This window comes from Psittacula echo (genome assembly GCF_963264785.1).
Source record: "Psittacula echo genome assembly, chromosome: 3".
In the NCBI taxonomy this organism is placed as follows: domain Eukaryota; kingdom Metazoa; phylum Chordata; class Aves; order Psittaciformes; family Psittacidae; genus Psittacula; species Psittacula echo.
In genome coordinates this window covers 17016578-17044426 of record NC_137736.1, presented here as the reverse complement: position 1 = coordinate 17044426, position 27849 = coordinate 17016578, and the positions used below count along the sequence as shown (strand labels likewise).

Below are 27849 nucleotides of genomic sequence, written 5' to 3'. Positions count from 1 at the left end.
GGAAGGGATTGGAAGGAAGCCAGAGGAGGAAAATTTCTCAGCAAACCTGATAATGCTATAGTATCCCATCTGTATTGAGAAATGTGTGTCCACACAAATTTCTGGGTCTTCCACCTTCCACAGAGCTAGCACCATCCTTCTCTGTTGGTTTTTCATGAAAGTTTCTCCTACAGCTTCATCAAAACTGTAATCTAAAACAACTTCCCCAGCGCTACAAGCACCTGTATAAATCCTGTTGTTGTCTTGCTAATGTGGTGTTGTTACTTCCTGCTATTGCACTGGAAATGAAGAAGATTTCTTTGTCTCAAAAGTAGGTTCCATGAGACCTCTTGCAATTTTTTTCTGTTCAATGTTACTGTATAGTCAGGATGAAAACCAAATGTGCATTTAAATATCTTTAATACATTTTAGGTCAAATTGGAGCAACAAAGTCATGAAGTATGTTCACAAAAGTGTAGCTTAAGCCATTTAAAAGGACAGTGAGACAAATGTGTTTCTGACGAACACATCCTTGGACAACTAATATGCTGTACTGCGCATTGTGCATGCCTAGAGGCAGCACTGTTTTGCCTGAGCTGATCATCTATATACCTGCCTGCCCCATAAAGTTGTTTTAAATTCACAAAGTAGGTATCACTAGCCTAAGTTGCCTGAGGGCCCAATTGATTTGTTTTATCACAAGAATGTTAAATACACACTTGAAAATGCTGAATTAAAATCAAATTTTACTAGCCACAGACCATTTTATTCAAGATGCAACATAAAGAGAAGCAGAATCATTATGTCTCAAGAGGGTTGTGGAGATTAACAGGGAATATTAAAATAAGTACAATTCTGGCATGCATGAGAGAGGGTGAAACCCCCTGAAAATCATAAGGACATCACCATGGCAAAATTACATGCCATGAGCATGACCACCTTCAGACATAGAAGTCTCTCTCTTCACACTATGAGATAGAAATGATGTCCAGCCCACATTAGCTGACAGTCATGTTAACTGAGAGGGAGGGTTTTGTGACCTTAGTTTAAGAAAACACCACTTATGTATGAAACTGGCCTGGAGCATAGGTAGAGTGAACACATGAGTTATTGTACCCAAAGAACTGCCTGAAATGCCAAATTTGCCACTGATCTCCTGTTCTATAACTGACTGCCTAACAACATGCACTGAGTATCAGTTTGCCTCTTCTCTTTGTTCTCTGTTGAATAGGTGTCCCTAGGTAAATTCCTCCTGGGCAAATAACATTGGCTGCAGTGGCACATTTCTTGTCTCATCTCCCTTTCATTCATGAGCAAGTGTATGCCACCAGCAATGGTATGATTTGGCCTTGGGCATGAGCAGAATGTTCCAGAACTCCTAACAATATATAAACTACTTTCAGCTGGGTAGTTCCTCAACAACACTTCATCTATGAATGAACTGGAATGCTGTACTTGAATACACCGTATATAACAGACATGGCATCACTAACAGATGTTCTCTTACTTCCTGTAATGATTAGTTTGATTCCCACCTGTATGCTCAACAGAATAGACTGTCAAAATCTCTCTATCCACCTTGCATCTCTTCAGAGGTGCGCACTTCTGACACAGCATTTAATTTGAACATAATGTTTTTAAACTCATTTAAGTTAGTAAATAAGGCATATTATTCATTTAAGTTCATGACTACTGAGTTTAAACAATTCCATTTTATCATCTTATGACAAGAATTTATAGTTAATTGACTAATTAGCTATACTATACTGTTAACATATTTATGGGAACACAGAAGAAAACAGTGTATGTGAAAACTTCTTGGAAAGTTTTCTTCTAAGCACCGCTTTTTTCACAGATTTTATTTTCTAGTTATTTAAAGAAAATCTGAGGCAACTAAGAAGCACAGTTAAATAACACGACGCTTAGTGTTGCTTAAATTTGTTCTTTGAAACATCTGCTTTTCAAGCTTTATCTACCTGTCTGGTGATAGTCAGACAAATTACTGGCAAGACTTTTTTGCCAGAAGAGATGCCTGTCATTTTACAGAACAGATGGAGAGAATGAAGTTGACTTGCCTTTTCCTGAAATATGCTGGGAACAAAACTTGCCCAAGCAAAACAAATGCTTTGGTTTTCCATTGCTTACATGAAGAACTATACTAGCTGACTCTTTAAATAAATACTCTCGTGACTGAGCCCCTCAGAGGTTAAGCCTCATCAGAGGCTTAACACTGAGCAGTTTAACATTGTGTATGCAAGGAAGTATGTGCAGCCTGGCGGGAAAGATCAGCCCACGCACTGGTACCTCTCCAGCGGCCAAGCCCATGCATTAGAATGTCAGGAGGGATAATATTTATCATTTCAAATTGGCTATTCTGGCATAATGCTTTTTTATGGACTGATGATTTTTTTTTGAGATGAGACAAGCTTCACAATCAGCTATCACAGCAAATATGTTTGAAATGCGGACATGTGAAGGAAAATATTAAACAAACCCCATTTGTTTAGTCCATACACTCACACACAGAAATGAGGGATTACTAGAGAAAGTCTCTGCTTTTAATTCCCAGTTCTCAGAATCTGACTTCAAATTATACCACCTCTTCATATGCCGACAGCCATACGGATAGGATTACTTGAGGAGTAAAATACCACACATGTAAGAACTTCCGAGTATTATTCTTTAAAGAAGCAACAATGTGAATGGGATCCATGACACATCGAAAGCACCAGGTGAGGGGGTTGCTTAAAGAGAACAAAATACATGTTGTGAAACACTCTGATACAGCACTTTGAAATGTCTCATATGTGCGCTTTGAGGAAACATAAAAAATGGCGGCTGTGATTGCTTTTCATAGCTGACAACAGCATCTTGATATCAGATATTCTTTTTTGAGGTGGAACCTGTGTGAAACAAGCAGCTGTGCATCAAAACCAAAGTATTGTTCCAAAGAACTACAAGAAGGGCCTAAGACATAAAAAGACTGATAATTATAGCAGCAAAAACATAATGAGCTCTGAGTGCAATTGATGGTGAGTTGAACTGCTCTTTCAAATAAAAAATCAAACTTCATTTTCAACATGTTTAGGGAGAGTTATTCTACTGCTAACATTTTAATAGTGTTTTTACACCTAAATTGTACAGGAACCTTTTATTCCCAGAACACCCTGAAAACTACACGATGCATTTCAATAGGTTATGCCTTGTGAAACATTTTAAACAAACCTGAAAATCAATTATAATGAAAGAGATGTTAGACTGGTTGTGGAGATTTTGGAGAAAGCAAAGCCATGCTTTTCTTTACAGCATTTTGTGCTTATTAACATCTTTGATACAAGAACACAAACAAAATCATTTAAGAGATTTTAAAGAAAGGGACTGAAAAAACTGAGAAAAGAATCTGCCTTATGAACACAAACCTTTTTCCTTCAATTTTTCCCATTTCATTCACTTTTTTTCATAAACTATGTTGAATCACAGAGATGCAGCCATGTTTTCTGGTTTTTGGTACTTCCTAATAATGCTCTAAAATTCAGCAGAAAGAGTTACTGTACCTGTGGATGAAACCAACCAGAACCAAGAATAAGTACTGGACACATTTGTTCTCTCTATGCAGCAGGGATAGGGAAAGGAAAGGCAGATTTTTCAGAGATTCCTTAAAAGAATAATTACTTAAAATTAGCATGCTCTTCTCTCAGTTATAGTTGTTAGTAGTGGGAGCAGCAGTACCAGTTTTATTTTACATATATAGTTCTCTCTATCATTCAGGGAAATTAGAATTAGTGTTATAAAATTGTCTTGTGCTTGCTTCCTCCAAATGCTGTTTCTTTACACATCAGTAGGCTAGGGCACAGAACTGCTAGGTCCCTCCCCTTACTTTAAGAGCTGCCTCCTCCAAGCTTCAAGTAGGGAACCAGCTCTGGACTTTGCCCTGTTCGTCAGTCATAATGGTTAAAACAGCAATAGCACGATTGAGCTCATGAGTTCTGCTTCATTTTATCTGTTGCTAAGCATCTAATTCTATCAAAAAAGGGATGTATAGACATGAAATGACATCCTCTTTGAGAAGAATAAGGATGAAACTCAGCCCCTATTAAGTGAGCAGAAAATTTCAACTAGCAAAACCAGACTTCAAGATAGAATACTAGCCAATGCTTTATTCATTGTTGTATGATTAGCAAAAACCATATGGGCAAACAATAGATACTTTCGGATGTTTTCCACATTTTTCCTTCCCCAATTAGATGGTTGTTTTGCTGTCGCTAAATTCCATTTTTTATTGCAAAGAGTCTCATTTTCTGTCCATTAAGGAAAACTGAAGACGTGAGAAAATGATGGGGCAACTAGGCAGGTAAAATCCTTGTAAATCCCACTCCAAAGTGTTTAATATTCTGAATCCCTACTTCAGAGAGATGAAAATCCTGCTGGCATAACCTGAGTTGCACTGATGTCTGAGCAGGAAGAGTTTACTGTAGATTTGGAAGCTTGACTTGTTAAAAAAAAAAAAAAAAAAAAAAAATGGAAAGAAAGAGTGAGAAATTAAGATTCCCCTGTTATACTGGGGTTTTCTACAACACAAGCCTCACTGATAAACAGAAATATAAACAAACAGAAATTAGAAGCATTAGAAGTGGTCACAAAATGCTGAAGGTCTCAATTTAATTAGTATTCAAACTACTAGCAAACCATCTAGCTCATTTTGATTCATTATGAAACATTACTGGAGAAACTGAAAAATAACATAATTCCTAATGATTAAGACTGCCATTATGTATATTTGCATAGGCATCAGATTCTTTTCAAGTTCCTGGGATTAAGCCAGGATTCCAGTTTTTGCCAGAAGCAGGCAAAAGAGACTCTGCTAAAATGAAACTTTAACATCCCTATTGCAAACAAAAGTATGCCTTGAGTGTGCGCTCTGTTCAACTGCCAGAATATACACACCGGGGCAGTCTTCTCTGCATCATCTAGTGGAACACAAGTGCTGTTACATGTTTGCTATATATTCTTTAACATACTTCAAGCATCTTATGTATTAGTTCAGTTGTAGCACTGTATTAAATATTTCTTTCTTTAACAAAAGAAGACATAATTAAGACATGCTTAATGGATGGACCAGGAGTAAACTCCGTACCTTCTTCACTCACCCACCCTAACTCCCCCAAACAGTCCAAACCTGAATATTCCTTTATGCATTCATGTAACACGCACACTGTTTCATACATGGAGTTATTAGGTTAGACTCATAGGGCTTGAGCACTGTAAGCTATTGCTATCTGATAGCCTTCACTGATGTGTAGGAGCATGCTCAGGGTATGTAAAGCCAGATCATTTGGATGAAAATGTCTAAACAGATCATTAACTTCTATCCATTGACGCCTCTCTAGTTGTTTCCAGCAATCCTTCCCTCCCTCATTAACTGGTATGTACTGGCAGAGAGTAAAATGCAGAAGCTTTTAAATTTTCAAGGCTAAAACTCACTGTTTCTTATTTATGATTGGATGTGAACTAACTGTTCTTTCTCCTGCCTATGCATCAGATGGAGCAGGAGGACTCATCAGGATATGTATCCTCTCAGCAGCTAGAGTTTCACACCCAGCATTTCAGTAAAAGTGGAAATTGAAAATGGCATGCTAATAAAGGACAGAAGAACTGCAGCAGCTTCATTGCTGGTCTACAGTGCACGTACAGCCTGGGACCTAGAAAGCAGCATGCCTCTCCTTGCTATCTGTGGGAAGAACTAGAATACATCTTCAGCTGAGTGTCAATTTCCAGTGCCTACGCTTTCAAGACAATAGGCTCTAAGAGCTCTGTTGATGTACCTCATTTCTGCTCAGCATCATCTTTGCTTTGTGATCTTCCTAGGAGTGCTCTTAAACATGAAGATCTGCCTGAATTTGATGCATACCACCAGAAAAAAAAAAGACAAATAAAAAGCCTCTAATTACATAGCACTTTTCCCCAAAGGAATAAAAAAAAATTCCAAACGCCAAACCACCATATTAATAGTGTTAATTCACTATATAAGATCCCTATTTTTATTCACAATTTACTTTGTGCTCATATAATTCTGCCCTCACTGGCACTACACTCAAATTTACATAGTTGTAATGATCACCAACTTACTCTGATTTGTAAGAATTGTACCAAACATTTATCTATGTTTGCTCTGGTAAATGAACTCTGATGTGGATAGCAACATATTTACATGGTTTGTACATCAGTAAGTTTTTAACAGTAAATTATACTGCTAGAAGATTTAGTTTAACTACATTGGATTAAGGTAAAGGGTTATTTCAGTTGCGATTTAATCATCTTACAATTTTTAGTATTTTTATCTGTGATTATAAAACCTGAATTTGCATTACCCCCTCTATACACATTATGTTCCCTATTCCTACCTTTATTTTAACATATGGTCTTTAGGTTTCCACTACTATTTCAGTTAATTGTGGAATCATTACTACTATTACAACCTTGAGCCACCATATAGTATTTCTTGACACATACATGGTATTTGAGACTTGCAAGTTTATAGCAATGCAATTTCAAATTAGTTTCATAATCATTTTACCACTGAACTCACACAGTATCTGACCATGGAGAAATACTCTTTCTTCATTTATAGCAGTAAAAGTCACATCTGATGAGCATCCTCCACGTTATGGGATTCTTTTTTTTTTTCTGATAAAGTACATTATATAGTAGAATGAGTAAATGCCTTTTTTTATCTGTAATTTGTATTTGCATTTTTGGGAAGGAGGAAAACTCATAACTTGATTTTTATGACTTTATAATTTCATTGAAACTGAGGGGCTTGGCAATAAAGAGTCTAAATCTGTAATTCATTTTGTTATGATGTGTTACATCAATATTTATGGCAATAACAGGGGAATTAAGAAGCACTTTTGAGTATCACCATCTCTTTCATGACCATTAGACTTTTACTGGGCTTACTTACAAACAAAATCTTAAATTTAGGGAAAAAACTTGAAAATTCTGAAACAGTAGAAGAATAGAATCATAGAATCAGCTAGGTTGGAAAAGACCTTTAAGATCATCAAGTCCAACCACTACACCAGGACTGCCAAGACCACCATTAAACCATATCACTGAGTGCCTCATCTACATGTTTCTTGAACACTTCCAGGGACGGTGATTCCAGGGACACAGTAGTTCTTGAAAATGTTGATGATTCATGTGTTAATCACCAACTTGATCTGATTTTGTAAGACTTGTACCTAATAATTTTTACCCATGTTTGCTGTGGTAAGTGAACTCTAACACAGACAGCAGTGTATGTACATTCTTCGTACATCAATAAGGTTTTAATAGTAATTTATATTGTTAGAAAAGTTAGTTTAAATAAATTGGATTAAGGTAGAGGGATATTATGGTTGTGATTTAGTCATCTTGTACTTTTTATTATTTTTTTCATTTGTGGTTATTAAATAAACATATTAATTTTTACTTTTCTTAACATAGCAACAAAAGTAGCCTCATGGTCTACAGTTATCTTAGTCAATAACCTAACAGTTAAACCCACGCATTTTGAATTTACAATTTTATTATTTTTAATAATAATTATTAGAACCATTATTTGAGGCTGGTATGTTTTTACTCGTTTCAGTGATGATCAATATGAGATTTGCAATTCTTTTCCTGTGCAGAAAAATCTTAGAACATAGGAATGGCTGCACCAGACCAGGGAACACCACCACCCGGTCCAATTTTGTTTACAACCAGATGAGAAATGGAACACATGAAGTTCCCTTTGTTCACTCACTCATTTTCTGACTCCAGAGTCTAGAAACTTTCTCCATTGATGATTGTATTCACATCATTCACTTCCTTCATGTCATTTCTAATTTAATTTAACTGCTACCACCTTTCTCTCCAGCTATCTCTTTTCCAAGCTGAAGACTGCTAGTCTGTTTAATCTCTCTTAGCACAGACACCCATTTTCAAACACCAGGCATCCTTTTCACATTTTTTTTTTCCCTCATTTCTATCACATCTTTTTGATGCCAGACAACCAGAACTTCATGTGGTATTTCTGATGCAGAGGTGCAGCATTAAGCATGTAAGGCACACCAAAAGGTGCACTATTTAAGGTGCACCTTAGATTTATGCAATGACATGGCGATGACCTCTGTTTGGGTTTCTACTCCTCTCCTGCTGATGTCACCATTTTACCTGCCTTTCTGTATCATCACTGAATCGTGACTTGTTTTCAAAGAGCTAGCTGCAATGATCCAACATATCTTTACAAAGCATTATTAGGAGCTCATTCAGACCTCACATTCACTGTTCAAGTGTGTACTGCTGAATAGGTTTTCTAGAACCAATGCATCACTAGTATTTATCACTTTTAATATTTTCATTAGATTGCTTCTGCAACTGTGCACTAAGATTCTACACAATTTCTAAGTTAGTTAAATGTCACATGCCCATAATAGTCACATCTTTAGTTTAGCAGCCTCTCCCTGCATTGTGCAATTCAGCTTCCTCTCTCTGCTTGTCAGTCGTCCTTTCTCTTCCAGCAAAAACCTGTGGGGTCAAATGACTGTGTCAATAACACAACAGGGCCCTATGACTTGTTTCTATCTAGTGAAATAATTAATACCACTTCATACAACAAGTCAAAGACTTTCGTACTATTCACAGTCTTGAAATATCTCAAGTTATTTTACAAGTGGCTAGTGAAAATAGCACTACCGGGTAGGAGGGGTAGGGAGAGGGATTATCCCTCTGGTACGTGAAGGCAAGATATGCAGGCTTCTATAAATATTCCAACACTGAAAATTATGAATCTTTCATAATTTTATCATAAAAGTGATTTCAAAGGTTATGTGAATTGCAAGGTAATCATGCATTTTTGTTAAATACTCTCACTGCATAAAAGATCTGTGAAATGGGAATGGGGACTGTTCAGCATACGAGTGCATAGTTTTAATTTATTTTAAACTTCTGCCATAAAAATACAGTTGTTCCATTGCTATCTAGCAGCAGTAATGTTTAGCATAATCTACTATGGTACTGCAGATATTCAGATATATATTTTGAAAACAAATAAAAGTCTGAAGTCCCATTGCTTTCTCTTTCTTTGAAGCAGGTTCTGTGGACACTTCAGACAGAAATTGGGTCTTATCTTAACTCTTCACACCTTATCAAAGTTGTGAAGTGTTACATAAAATGAGCAAATAGAGTAAATGCTTGATAAGTGCATAACAATATAAATGCTTTAACCTTATCAAGAAAATTATTTATCTATAATAACACAGAGTGCCAAGAAAAAAGAACAAACCGAAAAACCTAATTTTTGTTCTACTTGTCTCAGTATGAAAAGAATAAGTGAAAAAAAATCAACTTAATGGAATATTTGGGCATGAGTATGTTGTAGTGCCTGTTACAAAACTTTGCAAATAAACTTTCTTAAATGAAGCTCAAAAAATGCGGTTTAGCACTAATGTCAAATATGGTTCTAAAGACACACATGCATTTCCCTTAAGAAAAAAAGATGTAGCGTCCCTGACTTCCATGGGATTGCTCATAATGCACAAGGTGTGCAGGCAAGCTTTGGCAGGATCTACAGCCTGATTTCTGACATTTGTCCAGAAGACAAGATATTGCAGACCACAGGAAGCCACCTATAAAAGTGTCAACATTAACAACAAACTGTATGATTAGGTAGTCAGAAGCTAATTCAATTAACATATAATTATAATGTATGTTTAATGTCATGTAAAATGGATGAAAAGTTCTTAAAGATTTCAATACAGGCCTGACAAAAAGATAGCATCTATAAAGTTTAGCCTGAATAACACACAGCTAAACTGCAAGCCCTATTATTTCCAATACTTTTGCCCTACTATGTATGTAAGTAGTGCTTCCAATGCAGCACAGCTCTGCTGATGATACATCATTTTGGTTTTGATTGCTGAAAGAATAGCCGTGGAATGCAGTCAGAATTAGTTCACATTCCTGCAACGGTTAGTGGTCATCATGTATTTTATGGCACTTAATGTCACAATCTTAAAATACCCCACTTTTTTCAGTGCTACATTTGGTTTATGCTTTTATCAGTATTTTTCTTTCACTAAGAGACAGGCAATGCAAAGACAGTAATAAATGTTAATGAAATATCAGAGGATAAAACTGCTACCTTAAAATATATGTTGTTGATAGAAAGAATACATTTATTGACAAAAGTCAATTAATTATAAATCAAAGAACTGGCTTTTATGATAGAAAACTGTCTATTTTCATGATAATAATCTTGGACAATTCCAACACGCTCTCTATATTCAGTAATAAATAAATCATCCACAGCTATTTTTGAACCAGATCTGAGGTTAGAAGTTAGGTTTTAGTTGATTCTTACGACTAACGACACTGATTTCTGGAACTCTCACCTCATCAAGACAGCCTCTGAGAACATGTCACTGCCATTTTAGTTTCTCCCTTTCCAGAAGACTTCCTTATAGCACACTGCTAATATTGCAATATGGCTAAAATAACTGCACTTTTCCTACATTATTCTTTTCAATACAGTATAAATCATCATCTTCCAACCCTTACAAGGAGACTTAAAACACCTTTTTGAAGCATTAAATAGCCATGTATTGAAGGAATACAGCAATAGATAGGGAAACCTATCACTGAAACTTCTAAGTGTTTGTGTGTCTTTTTTAAAATTATATTCTGTCATAACTCGAATCCTTCGATTATAATGTAGTTGGAAGGAAAGATGATCTAGATTTTCATGTGTGGTATTAAATGTAAAACTTAGCTCTTTTCAGGAATATCAACTGGAGGTTCAGAGTTCTAGGGCAGCATCCGATATTTGCTGTGGCTACCATGATATAAATCTTAAAGATGAATGGAATGAAACGGAACAGAATAGAATACAATAGAACAGAACACGTCAAGGTAGAAGGGACCTAATCCAATGGCTTGACAGCTCAAGGCTGACAAATAGCTAAAGCATGTCCAAATGATCTTGATCACTGACATAATGGGGCATGGACCACCTCTCTCTCCAGAAAACCTGATCCAGTGTTTGCTCACCCTCTTGGTAAATAAGTGTTTCCTAATGCCCAGTCTGAACCTCCCCTTGTGCAGCTTTGAATCAATCCCACATGTCCTGTTACTGGATCCCAGGGAGAAGAGACCAGCACTTCCCTCTCCACGTCAGGAAGCTGTAGAAAGCAATGAGGTTGTCCCTCGGCCTCCCTTTCTCCAAACTAGAGAAACCCAAAGTCCTCAGCTGCTCCTCAATTTGGTGAGTTAATGCCAATTCTACGACTGAATGGAGCACTATGCACAGAAGATTTTTATTAACATCAAGCCACTCATTTTCTTTCACTTCTCCAGTTTCGTTTCTCCTATTGCCTTTCTCAACCGTCTCTTTGGTGAATGACAGACCCATTCAAATTTAGACACTCATTAGAATTTTACCTGGGTTCTCCACTAGAGTTTGTGAAAGCATGAAGAATTAGCAGCACTATTCTGTAGACATGAAATCAAAAGAGATAGAAGAGTTTAAGAGATGTCCAATCCTACAAAACCCTCATCAGATGATCCCCAAGAGAATGAAGACTGTCCTGTATGCGATCTCTGCTTAGAGCACATGCTAGTTGTTGAGCATGGTTAATTTTCATTTACATTTAGACAAAAAGTCTGATTTAAGCTTGTTGCTTGAATTCAGAACTTAGTTCTCATGCTGCCATGCATCCACCACAGACTCAGAGGATTCTTCACAACATGGTTTTATATGCTAGCATCTTGAAAGTTGTTCAGAGAGACTAGGAACTGGGACAGCATAAAAAGGGTTAGGAGACTGTAACATAAGAGAACTCAGATACACTTTCAGCACTAAGAAAAATTAAAAAAATAAATAATAATCTCAAAAGCATTTGAGCAGCATTAACAACCAAAGCCCTAGAATCTACTCCTTGTGTTCTGTCTTCAGAAAACATCTTAACAATTCATCACATTTTTAATAAAACAGACACATTAGAAAATGTGTTTTAGACTGACCCATATGTTGTTCTTATTCTGATACACAAGTGCATGCAAGCATTGCCAAAAAAACGCTGAAGAAAAAGTTTCCTGCCCTTGAACTTCCCTAATTTCTCCATAACACTGCAAATATACCAAGAACAAGATGTTTCACACTGCATATAACCCACCTATTTTTGTTGTGGTGCTGAAGGCAACCACACACTACTGTGAATTTATCTTGTGTATGAATTATTCCCGATCGTTTATTTGGTTGAGAAGGATTTAGAATTATGTAAAAAAAACTACAGTTCTCTCACATTCTATAATAAATATAGAGAAGCACATTCTGCACAGGATAAAGAAACTAAAATCTCTGAGTGTCACAGTAGCAATTTGCAGCAATTTTCTCCACAGGGATTATATGGTAAGAATTAGTGGATACTACTCAAAAGCACCAGGAATTAAAAGAGCGGACATTTCAATCACACACAAAAAAATTAGCACACTTCCCCACAGTCATGCTATAATAGAGGGACTTATGATAGCAGTAACAATAAAAAGTCCCTATGAAACTGGGAACCTATAAAACCACTTACAAATTGCTTGGCACAAGGTCTTGTGGTGGAGAAGAGCCAACCTGATTGTAATAACACACTAATTTCTCCTTAGCGTTGCTAACTCCAGAAATATTGGGAACAGATGCTTCAGAGACAGACTGGAGGGATACGGGTCTGGAATTCAGCAACCTTTAAAAACTTAAATAATCCAGGGCAGCTATTGTTTTGTAAACCGCACATCTTATCTAAGGAAAAAAAGATAAAATACAAACCAAACCAAAACCCAAAGACAGCAATCTGACATATGGATGTCCACATACAATAGCAACTCAGCACACTTGCTAGCAAAGCTGCAATGCAGGGGACAAACAAGTTTTGGATTGATGGCAGTAATTGTGCCAAAGAATCTCAAAGTGTGCCCATGAATGCAATTCAGTGCAGGATTCCTGCACTGGAGACAGTAACTGAGTCAAAACTAAACATTAAAAATGTACCACTTAGGTGTGTATTGAATTCTACACCAAATGGAAAGAAAATTGGGAAGTTTTTCTACAATGTTCCTACTCTCTAACAAATTGATATAGTCATAAAAGCTAGCTTTTGTTAAGTATGTCCAGGGACCTGGCCAAACTCAATGCTAAAGACTAATAGGGCACTTTGAACCCATTAAACTGAAAGTTGTCTCTCCTCTGTAGGGTGCTGAATGAAATTTGTGACCTCATGTTTATACAGCAGAGACTTGTTAGCCATGAGAAAAGAAGTATGCAAAATAAATTGAATGGCTTTCTCTAAATTGTCAGTCTTGGGGATTTCCCCCCCCCCCCTTTTTTTTTTGACTACCCATAACATATTCCCATAAAGATTCATATTCTGGCCTTAGTTGCTTACAATCCTTGTCTCTTACCCTTTATGCTGGAAAAGGAAATTGTACGTTATTGTAAATTGCTACTCCTGATACTTCTTTTCCTTGACTGATGGTTTTCTATTACAGGCTTGCAAGAATTCAGGCTGGAAAGAAACCCAAGCATCTTGATTGAAAGAATTTGATACATTCTTTTCAAATTCATGCTAAATCACAGCAGGATGACTTGTAATCAAAGTTTTTCAAAAAGAACATAAATTTGAGGAAAAGGAAAAGGCCATTCAGCCCATTGCAAGTAATCTTGGTTAACACAGTTCCTTCAGAATAGTATCTCCCTTCTTCTTTAATGACCCCAGTGCCTCCAATTCCAAACTGGGCTCAGTAGGCTATTGAAAAATTGTATTTCTCTTTGAGTGGAAAGTACTTCCTTGTGTTGGCTCTGAATTTCATTTTTTCAGTCACTTCCATTTGTGCTTTCCCTTTCAGTCTTTTCTACTCAGCCAAACAGTGAGTCAAGTGTTATTGAATAAGGTTTTCCACCCTGTATTTCTCAGACTAGATGTGTTTGCAATTCTCTCTCTCAATTTTCACAAAAAAAAAATGAACTCGGCTGTGATTAGGTACAGCCATTTATGATTCTGTACACTTCAAACCAGACTTCTCTTCCACTTCCTTCCTCTAAGGCGTGTTTTAAGTTAATCTTTTTAAACATTGGTATTAAATTTTTTTCACTTCGGTTTTGCTGATTCTGCTTTTCTGCCCCCAGTGTGATGGCCACACTGTAGCAAAATATTAGCCTTTAAAGATTTTTGGGTTAAAGTCTTGAAGTAATAGAACTACAGCAATGCTTTCTGCATTTCTAGTCTCTCTCCCTCTCGTAGTTGAAAAAAGGAAACACGTTTTAACCCTACTGTCGCACAATGCGGCCGAGACACATACCACCATCACAGCAGGCCTTGCTTCAGCATTTTGGTCTTTAGGCAGGTGTGTTGAGATTTGCAAGGCACATGCTCGGCATCCTGCTCTAGAAACATATCTGTATCATGCTGTTACTCAGCCCATTCCTCATTGTGTACACCACACATTGAAAATAACGCATGCAAAGATTGATATCCCAATACAGGGGTCCCAGATGGATCTGAGAGGAGACTCAGGCCAAATAGAAGCCATACTGCTGCTCTGTTGGCTTCTAAGGGAGCTATGCCTGTGAAGCAAACATACACCCCAGCCTTTCCAAACACCACAGCACCCCGTTTTCTCCATGGTGCGCTCCTCCAGAGCTAACACAGAACTGACACTCCAAATCCCTAATGCAGCAAACAAGAGGGATGGCTAGGCAACTGATTTCAATGCTTCCAAAAATGCTGAAATACTACCCTAAGAATACCTTTTTCTGTATTCACTATCTGAATAACCTCATGTGCAAAAATTAATAGGTCTGGTTAAATCACCTCCAGAGTCATTCTTTGCAGATTTTTGTTTTTATTTGATTGTTCTAGGGAATGCTGAAGCTTTGAGTTTTACCAAGGTCATCTTTCATCCAAAAAACTTAATATAATTACTATCAATTCTGTATTTTGTGAGGCTCACACGGGAAGTTATTAACTGTGCTTCAAGTAGACTGCCAGAGAAACCAAGGGCAGAGAGAATAATCTTTTCAGCTTCAAAGGCACAGTTGATGACTTTACTTCACTGGTTAGTAAGAAAGACGTGCATTTTTTGTTAAAGGTGTAAGCAATAAATTTGAAACTATAAGCATTTTTCTCTCTTTTTCTTCCCTTTCCTCATTTTTAGACCTTGTTGGCACCATTTCAGTCTTTTTTTAACATCCCACATGGCATTGGAACAGTTGCTTTAGTTGTCCCTGTTGTTAACTGTAATGAAACTTAGTTGTATACTTCTGCTTTTAACAGTGAAGCAGTTCATCAGTATCCTGACAGCACACACCTTGCCAAAATCTGCCTTATGCAGTAACATCAGAAAAAAAAAAAATTTGGTTTTTTTTTTTTTTTCTGCTACTACCTTAAAATACCACAAATCTCTCTCTAGATTAAGTAAAACTATGTTAGCCTTGTGATTGGATATAAACATAGCAACAATGAAACATATTCAATGAAAATTATTCATCTAATCTTTCTCCTTGTTATAAAAAGTGCACTTATTTCCCTTAAACCTCATCATTGAGGATAGGCTTGACAGTGTCTTTAAAATAGACCATATCAACCAAATGTCTTAATAAGATCCTACATATCATAGTTTCAATTCTTTCAACTGAAGTCTAGCAATAAATTTTGAAGCATATTTAGAGAGTCTTCTTTACAATAAATATTCACTTTTGAGATGAAAATACATATAGAATGAGAAGCATTTTTACTGTAGAAAGGTTTAACAAGAACCTTTGCATGGTTGTTAATCTCAGAGAACTTCAACAGAGAAGCAAGGCTCAAGTTTGTAACAATGAGGATAGTTAAATGGTGATGAGAAACACCAAGGGAAATAGTTGATTCTCCATTCCCTTAGGTCTCAAATTAGGTCCTATATTCATTCCGGTCAATGCTCTTTAATAAAACAAAGGTTTGTGTTCCTCATTATAAACCTATGAGAGTGGAATCTATACAAGAATTTAGGCTAACTGACACAGTGGGTCCCTCTGAACTTAGCAGAGCACATATTTTATCTATGAATAACATGCTAAACTAAAACAGTCCCACTGAAACTTAATGAGTCTATGTATTTGCAATGTATTATAGAGAAGAAAGGATATTACAGCCTGTTCTCCTGTATATATCTCCTTCACATATCTGCAGGTCATTCTCAAGCTTCTGGGACACCGCAGGCAACACTGACAGTACACTAAAAATAGTCTGTCTCTCTTTGGACTGGAAAATCGAGATTCATTCAAGCCTCAAAACCACCTATAAGCCAGATGGGATAAACCCATTTAACTGATTCACAAGCCAAACCGCTTGTAGAGTTGTAAACACTTGATCCCAAACATCTCTTGAAATCAGTGGAATCCTGGCTGTTAAAGCAGAAGGCATGAATATTGAAAATTATTTTGAGAGCCACAAGATTATTAAACATGACTGGAGTATGAAGTAAGTATGAATACTACAGGTTTCATGTCTTGTTTATACCTGAGTGTTGAAAACAACTAGATATTAATAAAATGGAGGAAACATTATGACTGAGGTCACCACTCAACTATAGTGTGACAAAAATGGTCAGCATGGTTATAGGCTTCAGTACACAGTGACTTTGGTGCTACACTTTACATAGAGGTGTATATACTGATGACTTCAATCCTTCCCATGTCCTTTTCTGAAATACATGTGTTTCCTTCCTGGTTACATGGGGAGGCTGGACAGAGGGACTGTTAAGACCCTGCAGCCTGTGGCACCTGAAGGAAAGTCCCAGGATGAATTCAGAGCAAAGGAGTTGCTCTGCAGGCACTGAGCGTGCTTCCAGCAGTAGGGACTCTTAATTTGGAAAACCTCTCATACTGCTAGCTTACAATAGAGACTGCTGGCCTGCATAATTCATACGCAGTCAAAAAATCCTCAGTGTGATCAGAGCTCAGGTTAGGAATGTTTGAATTCCTGATGCATTGCTGAAGCCTCTCTGGAGCTGAGCTATATAATAGAATCTTTATCAGACCATCAACCAATTGTGATACTTATCTGTACAGCACTGCATTTTGGGTTAAGTGATAATCCATCAAGGCTGGAAATCATTGTGTACTTTTTAAGTTGCATACTTCATTACTGCAAGCTGACAGCTGGATGGATTTGTTAGCACTAGAAATATTTGTTCCAGACACAAACAGCAGGTTCTTAATATATGATAGTATGCTATTTCCTTTCCTTTCCTTTCATGCATTCAGCATGCCTGTGTTGTAATCTATATCTCATTTATGATGTTCATTTACATGGCAAACTATTCAGAGTATGAAATCTATCTTTATTTGTTCCAGAATGCAATAGCCTCATTTCATGAATAATATGGCCAAATAATATCTAATAATGACTACAGTCTTCATCTTACATCATAATAGCTGTTAAGCAAACTACAGTTTTCTAAATTGTGTATTTCTTCCCTTTAGCTTGTAAAAAATAGAAATTGAAAAGCCCACATACATTACAAGTATAAAACATCTTTTAGAAGTATTTGAGAACTGAGAATTCCATACAGAACCACTTGCTTTTGATTGTGGTCTGCTCACAACGTAAACATCAGGGTATTTCAATTTTTTTTATCATGTTGGGTCAAACTACATGAAAAAGTAATTCCTTTTGTGACCATAATCTCATGCTACTTATTGTCCTGTTGTCCTATTTCCTCTGAGCCACAGGAAGACATCTTTAGTGAACGCAATATCCAAAACTCCTAGCCATAATTTAAAAATATACAGATTATTTTCATACTATGTTTATACAGCCTCTTGCTTGGAGCTAGCATGCTTTTGGTCTATGATCACCATGCATGTAAGCACATACTGTTTGTCCTGATTCTGATTCTCCGTGGACACACTTAGAAATCTGTACAATCTAGCCAGCGAAGTAAGAAACTGGTTGAGTTTGGGGTTGGGTTTTTCTCGCTATAGGGAGGTACTTTATACCACGAGGTTAAAGCATAAAAGAAACACCTGAGGGCTTCTAATTTTATTTCTTTGGCATCTATGAAATCTGGGTACATGATCCATTGCACAAACGTTCTGAAAAAGCACTTTCATGATATTATATGAAGGCTTTTCCTGGCTGTGTATGTATCAGACCTAAAATCCAAAGAGTTCTTTGATTTAGAACAGATGCTACAATCTCCTCTGTTGATCTTAACTTTGTGAGCTTTGAGAATGTGTAGCATTAATTGTGCCACCAAGCCTGACTAGTGGGATGAACCCCTAATTAAATGTTGCTTAAGGAAAGCAACAAATACTCTGTTTCCCCTAAAATGGGCACTGTGGACTACTAAGCATCTTGAAAATATACTTGTAGAACTTTAGAAAATTCAAGTCCTGTTCAACACATGAAGAGCCAGAGAAGGCACAGACAGATGAGAACTGGGCAGGTAGACATTAGAAGAATAGTTTCTTGATAAAAAGCTGGCAAAATGGTAACTGTTTTAAACCTGCTGTTTTTCTCTCTTCCCAGAAACTGTGGAAATTAGCAAAAGACATACAACTTAAACAAGTGAAACCAAATGAGCTGTTCATACTGGAGGACTCAGAAGAAACTTGGGGATCTACAAAGAGACAGACAGAACTAATAACAATTCACCTTTCTTGCTCGTGTTGGGCAAAGTATTCCAGATTCCCATGTGCATGACATAGTGCTTGTGCGTTGTACAAGTACCACAGCAGAAGAGAGGAGCACGGAACTGTCTAATATTTCTTTTCTTTTTTTTTTTTTTTTCCTTAAAATCTGGGTCTAATTTCCCCATATTTCCATAAACATCATGTTTGAATCTCACCATGACAGGTCTATTTTGGCATAAAAAATTCTCCTTGATCCTAAAGCAACAACTCTCAAAACTTGACATCTGCTTTCTGCTCTCTGGGTATGTTTGCTCTCTGCTTCAAGTTTGTCCTCCTGCTTGCCTAAAAGCCTAGGATTTGGTCCAAGGAGCCACATGCCTGCTGACGGGATGAGGCCATACACAAACACAGCTGTGGAGTTTTTTATCTAATGTTGGAGCCCTTGGTAGCAGAGATTAGGTAGCAGTATTACACTTCTGCATCTCCCCTGTGCACCTGTTAGCTAACAGTGAACCTTGGGAAACTGGGCAACATTTCTCTTCCTCGTCTCCTTTATTTAGCCAATACAAATGCCAAGGAGCAGAAGGGAGATTCCTGGCCTCTCTATCAGCTTGTTGCAGATGCTGGCTAGGGAAGGTTTCCCAGCTACCACCAAGCTTCAGCCTGTGAATGTTTCACCTGGGTAACAGATAGCTCTGACCAGAGACAGTGCTGGAGGCTTCAAGACTTAGGGAAAGAGACTTGTAAAACAGGTTTGGGATTTCATCATGGTCTAACTTAGGCTTACCATGATTTATTAGCACACCTTCAAAACAGCTGGGAAGCAAGCAGAATGAAAAATAAAGGTAGGGAAAGAAGTCAATATAAAATCAAGAGATGTCAGTTCTTGCAAGATGGGTGCTAAAGGCTTATCTATGTCTGGTGGGGAAAACATAATCTAAAGAAGTGTTGGTTTGAACCGCAAATTTTTGGCCTCCTGGGAAATCTAGAAGTTGGATAAGCCAGGAGAAGATTACTGTAAAAGAGGGGAAGATGAAAAAGAAGAAATAAACCCCAGAAAGTTGTACTTTTTCTCAGCTGGCTTCACTAAACCAGACACAAATTAGATTTTATGTCAGTGCTACAGCTATAAAATGGTATATAAACCAACTAGCTGTTAGCATGCTATCATACCAAAATGCTTTTAACATTAGAGAATGATCATTTTTTCTTTATCAGAGTTGAATGCAAATAAACATTCACAACTACATTTAAGATGTCTCCCGTTATCTCCCCTGTCCCTCACATACTCCACAGTTTTTCCTTGCTTTGTTGTTTCTTTCTCTGTCAATAGCTGAAAGTGCCAAGTTATGTTAATCAGATTATGTGAAAGAAAAATGAAATCACAAGGACAGAACTGGTAATGCTTAACATTTTTTTCATAGGAAAAAAACCTGAGGACTACCAGTACTGTCGAAGAGTTTCTGCATTTAAACTGCCTATAATGAGACAGATATTCTAGTCTTTTTCTTCCCCCCCTCAATAAACTCTAAAGTAAAAATGGGAGAAAAAGTAATGCAACTTTTTTAGCTAAGATGGTTGAAATTTCTGCTATTAAACACAAATATTCACACTTAAATTATAATCACAATTGTTTTCAGAATGACTGCATCCTCAAACCCTTTCTTAATCCACTGTGAACTCTTCTAAATTTAGCTCTACAGCTCTTATTTAAGCAATCTTTCTTTTATACCAGCACTGAAAACAATAAAAGCAAAGTGGATTATAATAAAGCAGGGATTTCTTTCATATATAAATGTGTACATTCATTGGCTTTGTGGTCACCCTGACAAATAAACTCTTGAACTTCACAGTGCAGCTGCCTGGGAGCAGCATCATATCTCTGGTATACACAATGACTTTTGGAGATGTTTTTAGGCATTGCTATATAAAGCTTTGAACATTCTGGCACAGTCATTATCTAAGTGAGTCAGCTGAGACTGAATCACCCTGGTATGTGCAACTGAACTGAATGGATCTATCTTTTGTGTTTGGGATAATGTTGAAATGTTACTTATGTACTTATTTGGGGTGGTGGTGGTGAGATTTCAATCTTCAATAAGAATAAATCAAAATTACAAAGTTTTATTCTTTGACTTTTTCTTTTTTTCTTGACAGGAAAAAGATTTACACTTAAATCTCAGGGTGTGTGTCTGGGTGATGAACATAGTGCCAGTCTGTGGGAGGGCTTCATGTACATTGCTGTGCACCAGCTTTTCTCCTTTGTGAATGCAGAAACACAGAGCTGTTCTAACTTGAGGTGGCTTCTCCTAGACTGCTAATCACACTTCCTTTCCACCTACAGGACTTGGAAGTATTGGTACAGAATCATCTAAATTAACTTTATGCGAACAAAGAATTTCCCCAAGGGAGAGAGAGTTTCACTACTGGGGGCAAATCCACAATCCTCTTGTGCTTCTTCCCAATCACAAAAAAGAATACCAGTATGGATCCATGCACAGCTTTCACAAATAACACTACAGAAATCTGCTAGAATGGAAACTACTCATACAGTGTATAATTATTTTTTCAGTAGTCTCTAGAATTATTTCTCCTCATACATTTAACTTTCATTTTGTCATACATTCCTCATCACGGTTATTAGTCTTTAAGATACTCCTGACAAAAATATAAAGGGCAATACTCTTCACTGGCATCAAATTGTGTTTAGATTTGAGTTAGTAGGTAATGCACCAGTAAAAGAATAATGAATTCCTGAAGGAGTGAGCATAAAAGCAAGCATACGTTTGTCTGAGAAAGTGAAAAGTTTGACTAAACAGCATGTTTACGAATTATCATGCTGTCATCCAACTCGATCAGTAGCTTTTTTTCATGTTGCTTACTAAATGCCATGCAAATTAAGACAGGGATGGGTTACACAGTTCCAAAACTAACTGATAATGGCTTGGGGAATTTTGTCCCATTAATTCAGGTTTTTGGTAATAAGGTATAATCATCATAATGTAAAATTTACAGACTCCTTGGGCTCTTTATATCCTGTATCATATTCCTGTAAAGACACCCCTTGTGACTGGACATGGAGTAACATATCCTCAAGGAAGACTATGCAAAAGTTGTGCAGAATAGAGGTATGTCTTGTAAAATTTACCTGTAGTTTTTTTAAGTATCAAGTCATAATTTTATAATAGAATTAGTGAAATCATCCAGGAAGACTTATTATCAGTTACTGGAAATCCAGTTCAAAGACAGTATTAAATACTATGCAATACCCTATGATCTGGGGCAAACTTCTGTTTCTTTATGGTCAAACAAGATCCAATTAAGTAAGATAAAGAGAAATGCTGCTTCCAATAACAATAACAAAAAATGTTTTGAAGGTTGAAAATATAATATAGATCTCAGAGATTACCTAGTTCCAATCTCCCTGCCATGGGCAGGGACACCTTCTTCCTAATACCTAAACTAAATCTTCCCTCTGTCAGTGTAAAACCATTCCCCTTGTCCTGTCACCACATGCTCTTGCAAAAAGTCCCTCTCCAGCTTTCTTGTAGCCCCCCTTTAGGTACTAGAAGGCTGCAATAAGCTCTCCTTAGAGTCTTCTCTTCTCCAGGCTGAACAACCCCCACCCTCTCTGTCTTCATAGGAGAGGTGCTCCAGTCCTCTGACAGTCTTCATGGTCCTCCTCTAGACTACGAATAACTTCTCAACTTTATGTCCTTATATACTAGTTCATATGAAATAATAAGCAGAAGTGTCAAAGGAAAACATGTTGATGTGGTACTTTCTGCTGAGTTGAAACAGATACTATTGAAAATCTAATCCTATCGAAAATAGGTTTCATGCCATTTATACCTCTAGTATGCAGGTGCTCTGACAATCTAGATAAGGTTCAGTTTAGTATTTCAGGACTCTGCTTTCACAACATTCACTGTAAGTTTGTGAACATTATTTATTTATGGGTCCACGAAAGAAGAGGAAGAGACCTAAGGAAAGCATATTGTCCATTTCCCTCTGTTATGGGAATCAAGCATTTTGAAAGAAAGCAAGGATGAAGGAAAACCTAGAACTTTAACAGCTACACTGCAACACTGCCTCCCCTGCATTTAGAGTTTCCTCACTGAATAACTTTGCCACTAATTCAGTGGTTTCATTCTCCCCACTGAACTTGGAAAATAACTCTTCATCAGAGTCCTACTGACTTTTCTTTTTTGAAAGCAAAACAAAATGAACTGGTGCCTTCAGCTTCCTCACAAAGCATATCTTTAAATTCCCTGTCCTTGTTCTTTGATCAGTCTCTATTTGCGCTCATCTTTCAGTGTGGCACCCCTATTAGAAAACAGCACTCCAGTTGTCATCCATTGCTGGATAAAATACCAATTACTTCAGCCTTATCCCAATCATTCACAAATAGGATCGCTACATTTCTTTATTTTGTTACATCTAATGTATTTCTAAACCCTTTCGTTTTGTTAAATTCCTCACACCTTGCTAGTTGCATCTAGTTGTTTCTGATTTTATGCCTGGTTTCCTGTTCCTTCCACACTGATATACTCTATGACTTATGCTTATAGTAGTCTTCTCTTGTTTTCCAAGTTTTTGTGGGTATTGATTTCTTAGATTGTTAGATAGCTTCATTAGTCTATAATGTGTCCTACTTTTCCTCTGTATTGGGATAGACTGCAATTTCCTTTCAATCCAAACTTTTCAAGAAACAGTCTTCCCACACAGCTGCGTCTCTTAAATTATCTCCTCAAGAGACCACATCTACCAGCCCTTGAGGTTGAAGTGGCCTCATCTTCTCAGCCATTTTGCTGCATACACTTCTTTTTCAGGGAAAAGTGAGTGCTCACATTCTAGTGATTGATCATCTTCACCCAGATTTCCTTTTACTTTATCTTAAAACAGTAACTCTTTGTTAGTGCAGCATTAAATTTCATTCTCATGCATATAAAAGATTAGAAGAGGGTTTTCCAGATCCTTCTTTTGCTCCCAGGCACACAAATAACGAAAATGAACACTCAGAGTAGAGGAAGATAAGGTCCTAAACCACACTTCGGAGGTAACAGAATGCCTTAATAACATTAGTACACTAAGTATACAATCATAACAACCACACAGTTTAGTTACGACCACATAACAAGAAGAGGAAAACAATTAATTAAGGAGAGCAAATACCAACATGGCACTCCAAGTACTTTGTCCTTCCAATATTGGAGCCCTCAGAAAGCTGGGCTTCTGCTGGCTTGACTCATAACACTCTTATAAAGACATGATCATTCCTGTCATTCTGTTTGGTTTTGAGGAAATGATCCTCTTGCAGCTACTCAGACCTGTAAGCACTGTGTTGTTTTCCACGGTCTACCCTTTTTTTGTCTGGAGGGAAAGGACTACTATAACACTCTCACTAAAACAACAATTTTTTTTTTTACACTGTAAGTAATATTAAAGCTTAAAAATGTAACTTCAGGTTTGATGACACATTATTATATGAAAGCCACAGTATTAAAATACCAATACCCTGTGGAGGAAGAATTTGGGTAATCTGATGCTATCACAGACTTTATAGAATGGACTTTCATTTAGCTCAGCTTATTCTTACAAGTGTGGCACATCACTACATCTGACTTGTAACAATGCTTTCAGAAAGAAAAGATTTCATAACTTTGTTTTAACTTTCCTGGGATAATTATACTCCATCATGCGAACACTTGCAGTGTGGTAAAGGAATATTATTTCCTTCATCCTTACACAATGAAAGCCTTCAACAGACCCCATAAGAATCTTCTCCCATTTCATTCACCATGCAAGATTGCTAACTACACAGTACACATACATATTTGCTATTTAACAGTTATCTGATCAGTCACTGAATACAACAGTAAAATTAAGCTCTACATTTTGCTCATAACAAGGCAAAGTATCACCAGAAACATCTGAAAAGCTATAATAGACAAAATCCTGACAGGATAGGGGGCAGGGAGGGGAGTGAGAAATTTCAGCTCATTTACTCTAGTTCTGGTGAAATAAAGACACACCCAAGTTAGGAATACCTTAAGTTACGAAAGACCAACAAGGATGATGTAATGTGATGTGATGCCTCTTTGTCATCAAGCAAAATTGCATCAACAGTAATTCCAATGCCAAGACATCTAACTTGTTTTAAACATTAGCACCCAAAATAATCAGTTTTAAAAGGTCATGTTTATTTAAAAATAGCTTGCTTGCATTTCACATTAAAGTTAATTTGCTAACCTTAAAAAAATTAAATGCAAATGTACACAAATAATCTAAGTATCCTGTCAAAGTTCACATACACACTGCTAGAGCAATGAAATTATTCAAGGTCATATGAAATCTTTCTTAACCATGTACCATCCTGTGGATTATTCTCTTAAATATACATACTGAACTAAAGCGGTTGAACCTTCTCTTTAGCAATTTCTATCCTTTTTAAAAATCAAACCTCTGATTTCCTATTTATAATGTGTTTTTCAGGCCATAACAAAGAAACATACTGTACCTCTGGTGCTGATGGCTGTTGCCGATGTGGTTGTGCTGGTTGTTAAGGCTACAGTGGTTGTGACTGTTGCAGTGGTAAGGGAGGGGATGACAGTAGTGGGAAGCAAAGTGTTGAAAACATCTGGTGAGTGGAAAAAAAAATATAAAATAAAATCATATCATGCAAACAAAAGAGAACCATAACAGTGGTTTAATTTGTAAATACAAGTATGTCGAAAATGACTAAATTAAAACATGATTAACATAAATTAATACAGGTACAACAGAGTACCTTAAATTCTTGACATTATATCACTCTCAATTTTTTGAGCATAAAGAATTTAAAACTGTGTTAAAATGACTGAGTTTCCACAGATCTGGAGAGTGACTGTTTAAGTGACAAGAATCCGTTTCTTCACTGAGCCATTTTAAATGTCTCATACACTAGAAACCATATACGGATGAAACATGCTGTGTCAGAGTGGGAGATGAATAAAACACAACACCATCATGCTAAAATAAACACACACATGTTAACGAGAAATGGCTGTATGTTAAAACACCCACTTTCAGACAGACTCAATGGAAGGAAAAAGGGGAGAAAATGCTACTAACTATAGGAGCTGCTTTTTCCGGATTGCTGTTCTTCTTCCCACATATTTGTTTAAGACACAGTTGTCTGCTAAGATCCAGAGCAGAGTATATTTCAAAATCTTACCCTAAGTAGCAGGCACAATCATCTTTCAGTCATCCTTCATGCTTAAAATTTATTCGTAATACACACATCGGTATTTCTCTAAACCAGTTTAGAACTAAAAATCAGAAATGCCAATGCTACTACTCTTAACCCCTCCCTGCAAATGAGTCAGAAAGAATGCACAGCCCCGATACCAGCATCCTAAAAGCCCTTTCAGCTTTTGAGCAGGTAAGTGCAGGTATGCCAAGCTTCGGTGTGCTGCAGCTTCTTTGCAGAGAAACCAATGTCTGTTGCAAAATGCTCCGGTACAGAGCAGAACATAACCAGATGTACAGATTGAAAATGTTTTGATTACACTGCCAAAAGCAATAAAGACCAGTATCACTTTGCTTATAAGGTGATTGCAGGTTTTAGAGAATAAACAAAAGCCCCAAAGAGAACTAGGGAAAAGCACTTACATAAGGACATAGAAAGTATCTGACATTTTTCAGATTATTTATACTGCAGATTTAAAAGGAAAGGACTAGTTTCTGAGCCGTGGATGGTGAGTAACCCATTCCACACTGACTTCAGTGAAAATCTTTCTGAAGGGTGGTATTTAATGCAATAAAAGAGCAAAAATCTGACGCACGATCCGTCTTCCCTTGCTGTGGATAGAAATGCAATTGGTCTCTGAGTACTATCAATTTTGACTGAAATCAATGGAAGCTGAAGCAGCTCATGAGCTTTACAGTGTTGGGTCCTACAGAACACATTTCAGACACAGGGTCCTTGAGTTGAGCATTGCATAATTACTCTCAAGACTTCAAATTAGCATGCTTACCTTATTTGCATATTGGATGACGGATTATTTTGCCACTTTAAGTCTCCTTGTCAGTTAACATCTCAGTCACCTACAATTTTCTGTATTCCTCTGGTTTTGAAAAATGCCAGCACTATTCTCTGTGGAATCTATACCTGGGGGATTTTCCACTTTTGAAGCCATTACAAAATGGCATGAGACCCCTTTTTCAATTGCTGTATACTGATATTTAATCTGTTTCTCAGAACAAAATAATCCCAAGGTAGAAAAATTAGAACAGGCTTTAAAAAAACCCCACTGTGTAGCCACATTAATCACCAGGAAAAATGGTAACATTACCTGGAGTGCGAGTACCACAATAATTAAAAAGAACTGAGTATAACAAGCATTAGAAATAAATTAACATGTCAAAAAGATACATGTCACATGTACTGATCTATGCAATTGCTTCTCATAAAGGGAAACTGCTTCCTTGGTATCTGCTGCAAATGAAATCAAACAGAAACAACTTACCTACTTCATAAGGAGAGCAAAGCCTTGTTTATTAGGAAAGCTTTACAAATCAGTCGTGTACGTAAAACCTAATTAGTGTGACCTACGGTTCCATTAATTATCTTTCTTAAATATATCATTTACTTCATGCAATGGCAAGTTAACTGCAACTGGCAAGTACAGTTATGTTTTTTGACAGTGCTTTCCATTCTGTGAACACACCATCTACTTACTTTACCACATAATAGCTTCAATGAGTCACTGGTGAATTTACAAGTTCACTGCTTTCTGGTTTCTCTTCTGACTGAAGTATTTCCAACAGGATTTCTTATTTTAAAAGAAAGGCTACCTAGGAAACAGACTACTTAACAAGACCTAGGATACATCAGTGTTTTAAAACAGATATGATAGATTTCATCATTCTTGATATGATCAGAAAAAAAATTAAACTTGTGCAGAAATTAGTTTCCCAATCAAAGTCACAAACTCTTAATCCCAAACATCGAAATGGCAGCTTGTCAGAAGCCTCAAGGAAACATTTATGTTCTCAAAAGAAACGTAAATACAATCAATAGCATTGGCTTTGTTTCTTTCTTAGCAGAGTAAGGTGAAATTCACCATGCAAATGACTGCAGTTGGTCTGCTTTGCTCACAGCATTGCAATTACTTGCTCTCAAAGACTACAGTACAAGATAGCAACCA

General features: G+C 36.9%; 1 protein-coding gene across 2 annotated transcripts in view; it reads right to left on the bottom strand.

Annotated features, from left to right (window-relative positions):
• Positions 1 to 27849, bottom strand: part of CADM2 (cell adhesion molecule 2) — a gene marked incomplete at both ends in the record, with an annotated part of 618340 nt that overhangs the window by 5797 nt on the left and 584694 nt on the right. Inside the window, one exon of one of the 2 annotated variants that reach the window (XM_080612961.1) lies at positions 25179 to 25298. The exons of the other annotated variant lie outside the window; for it this stretch is intronic. Within the exon in view, the coding sequence (XP_080469087.1) occupies positions 25179 to 25298 (120 nt within the window). The remainder of the gene's footprint in view (positions 1 to 25178; positions 25299 to 27849) is intronic. 2 annotated transcript variants of the gene reach the window in all.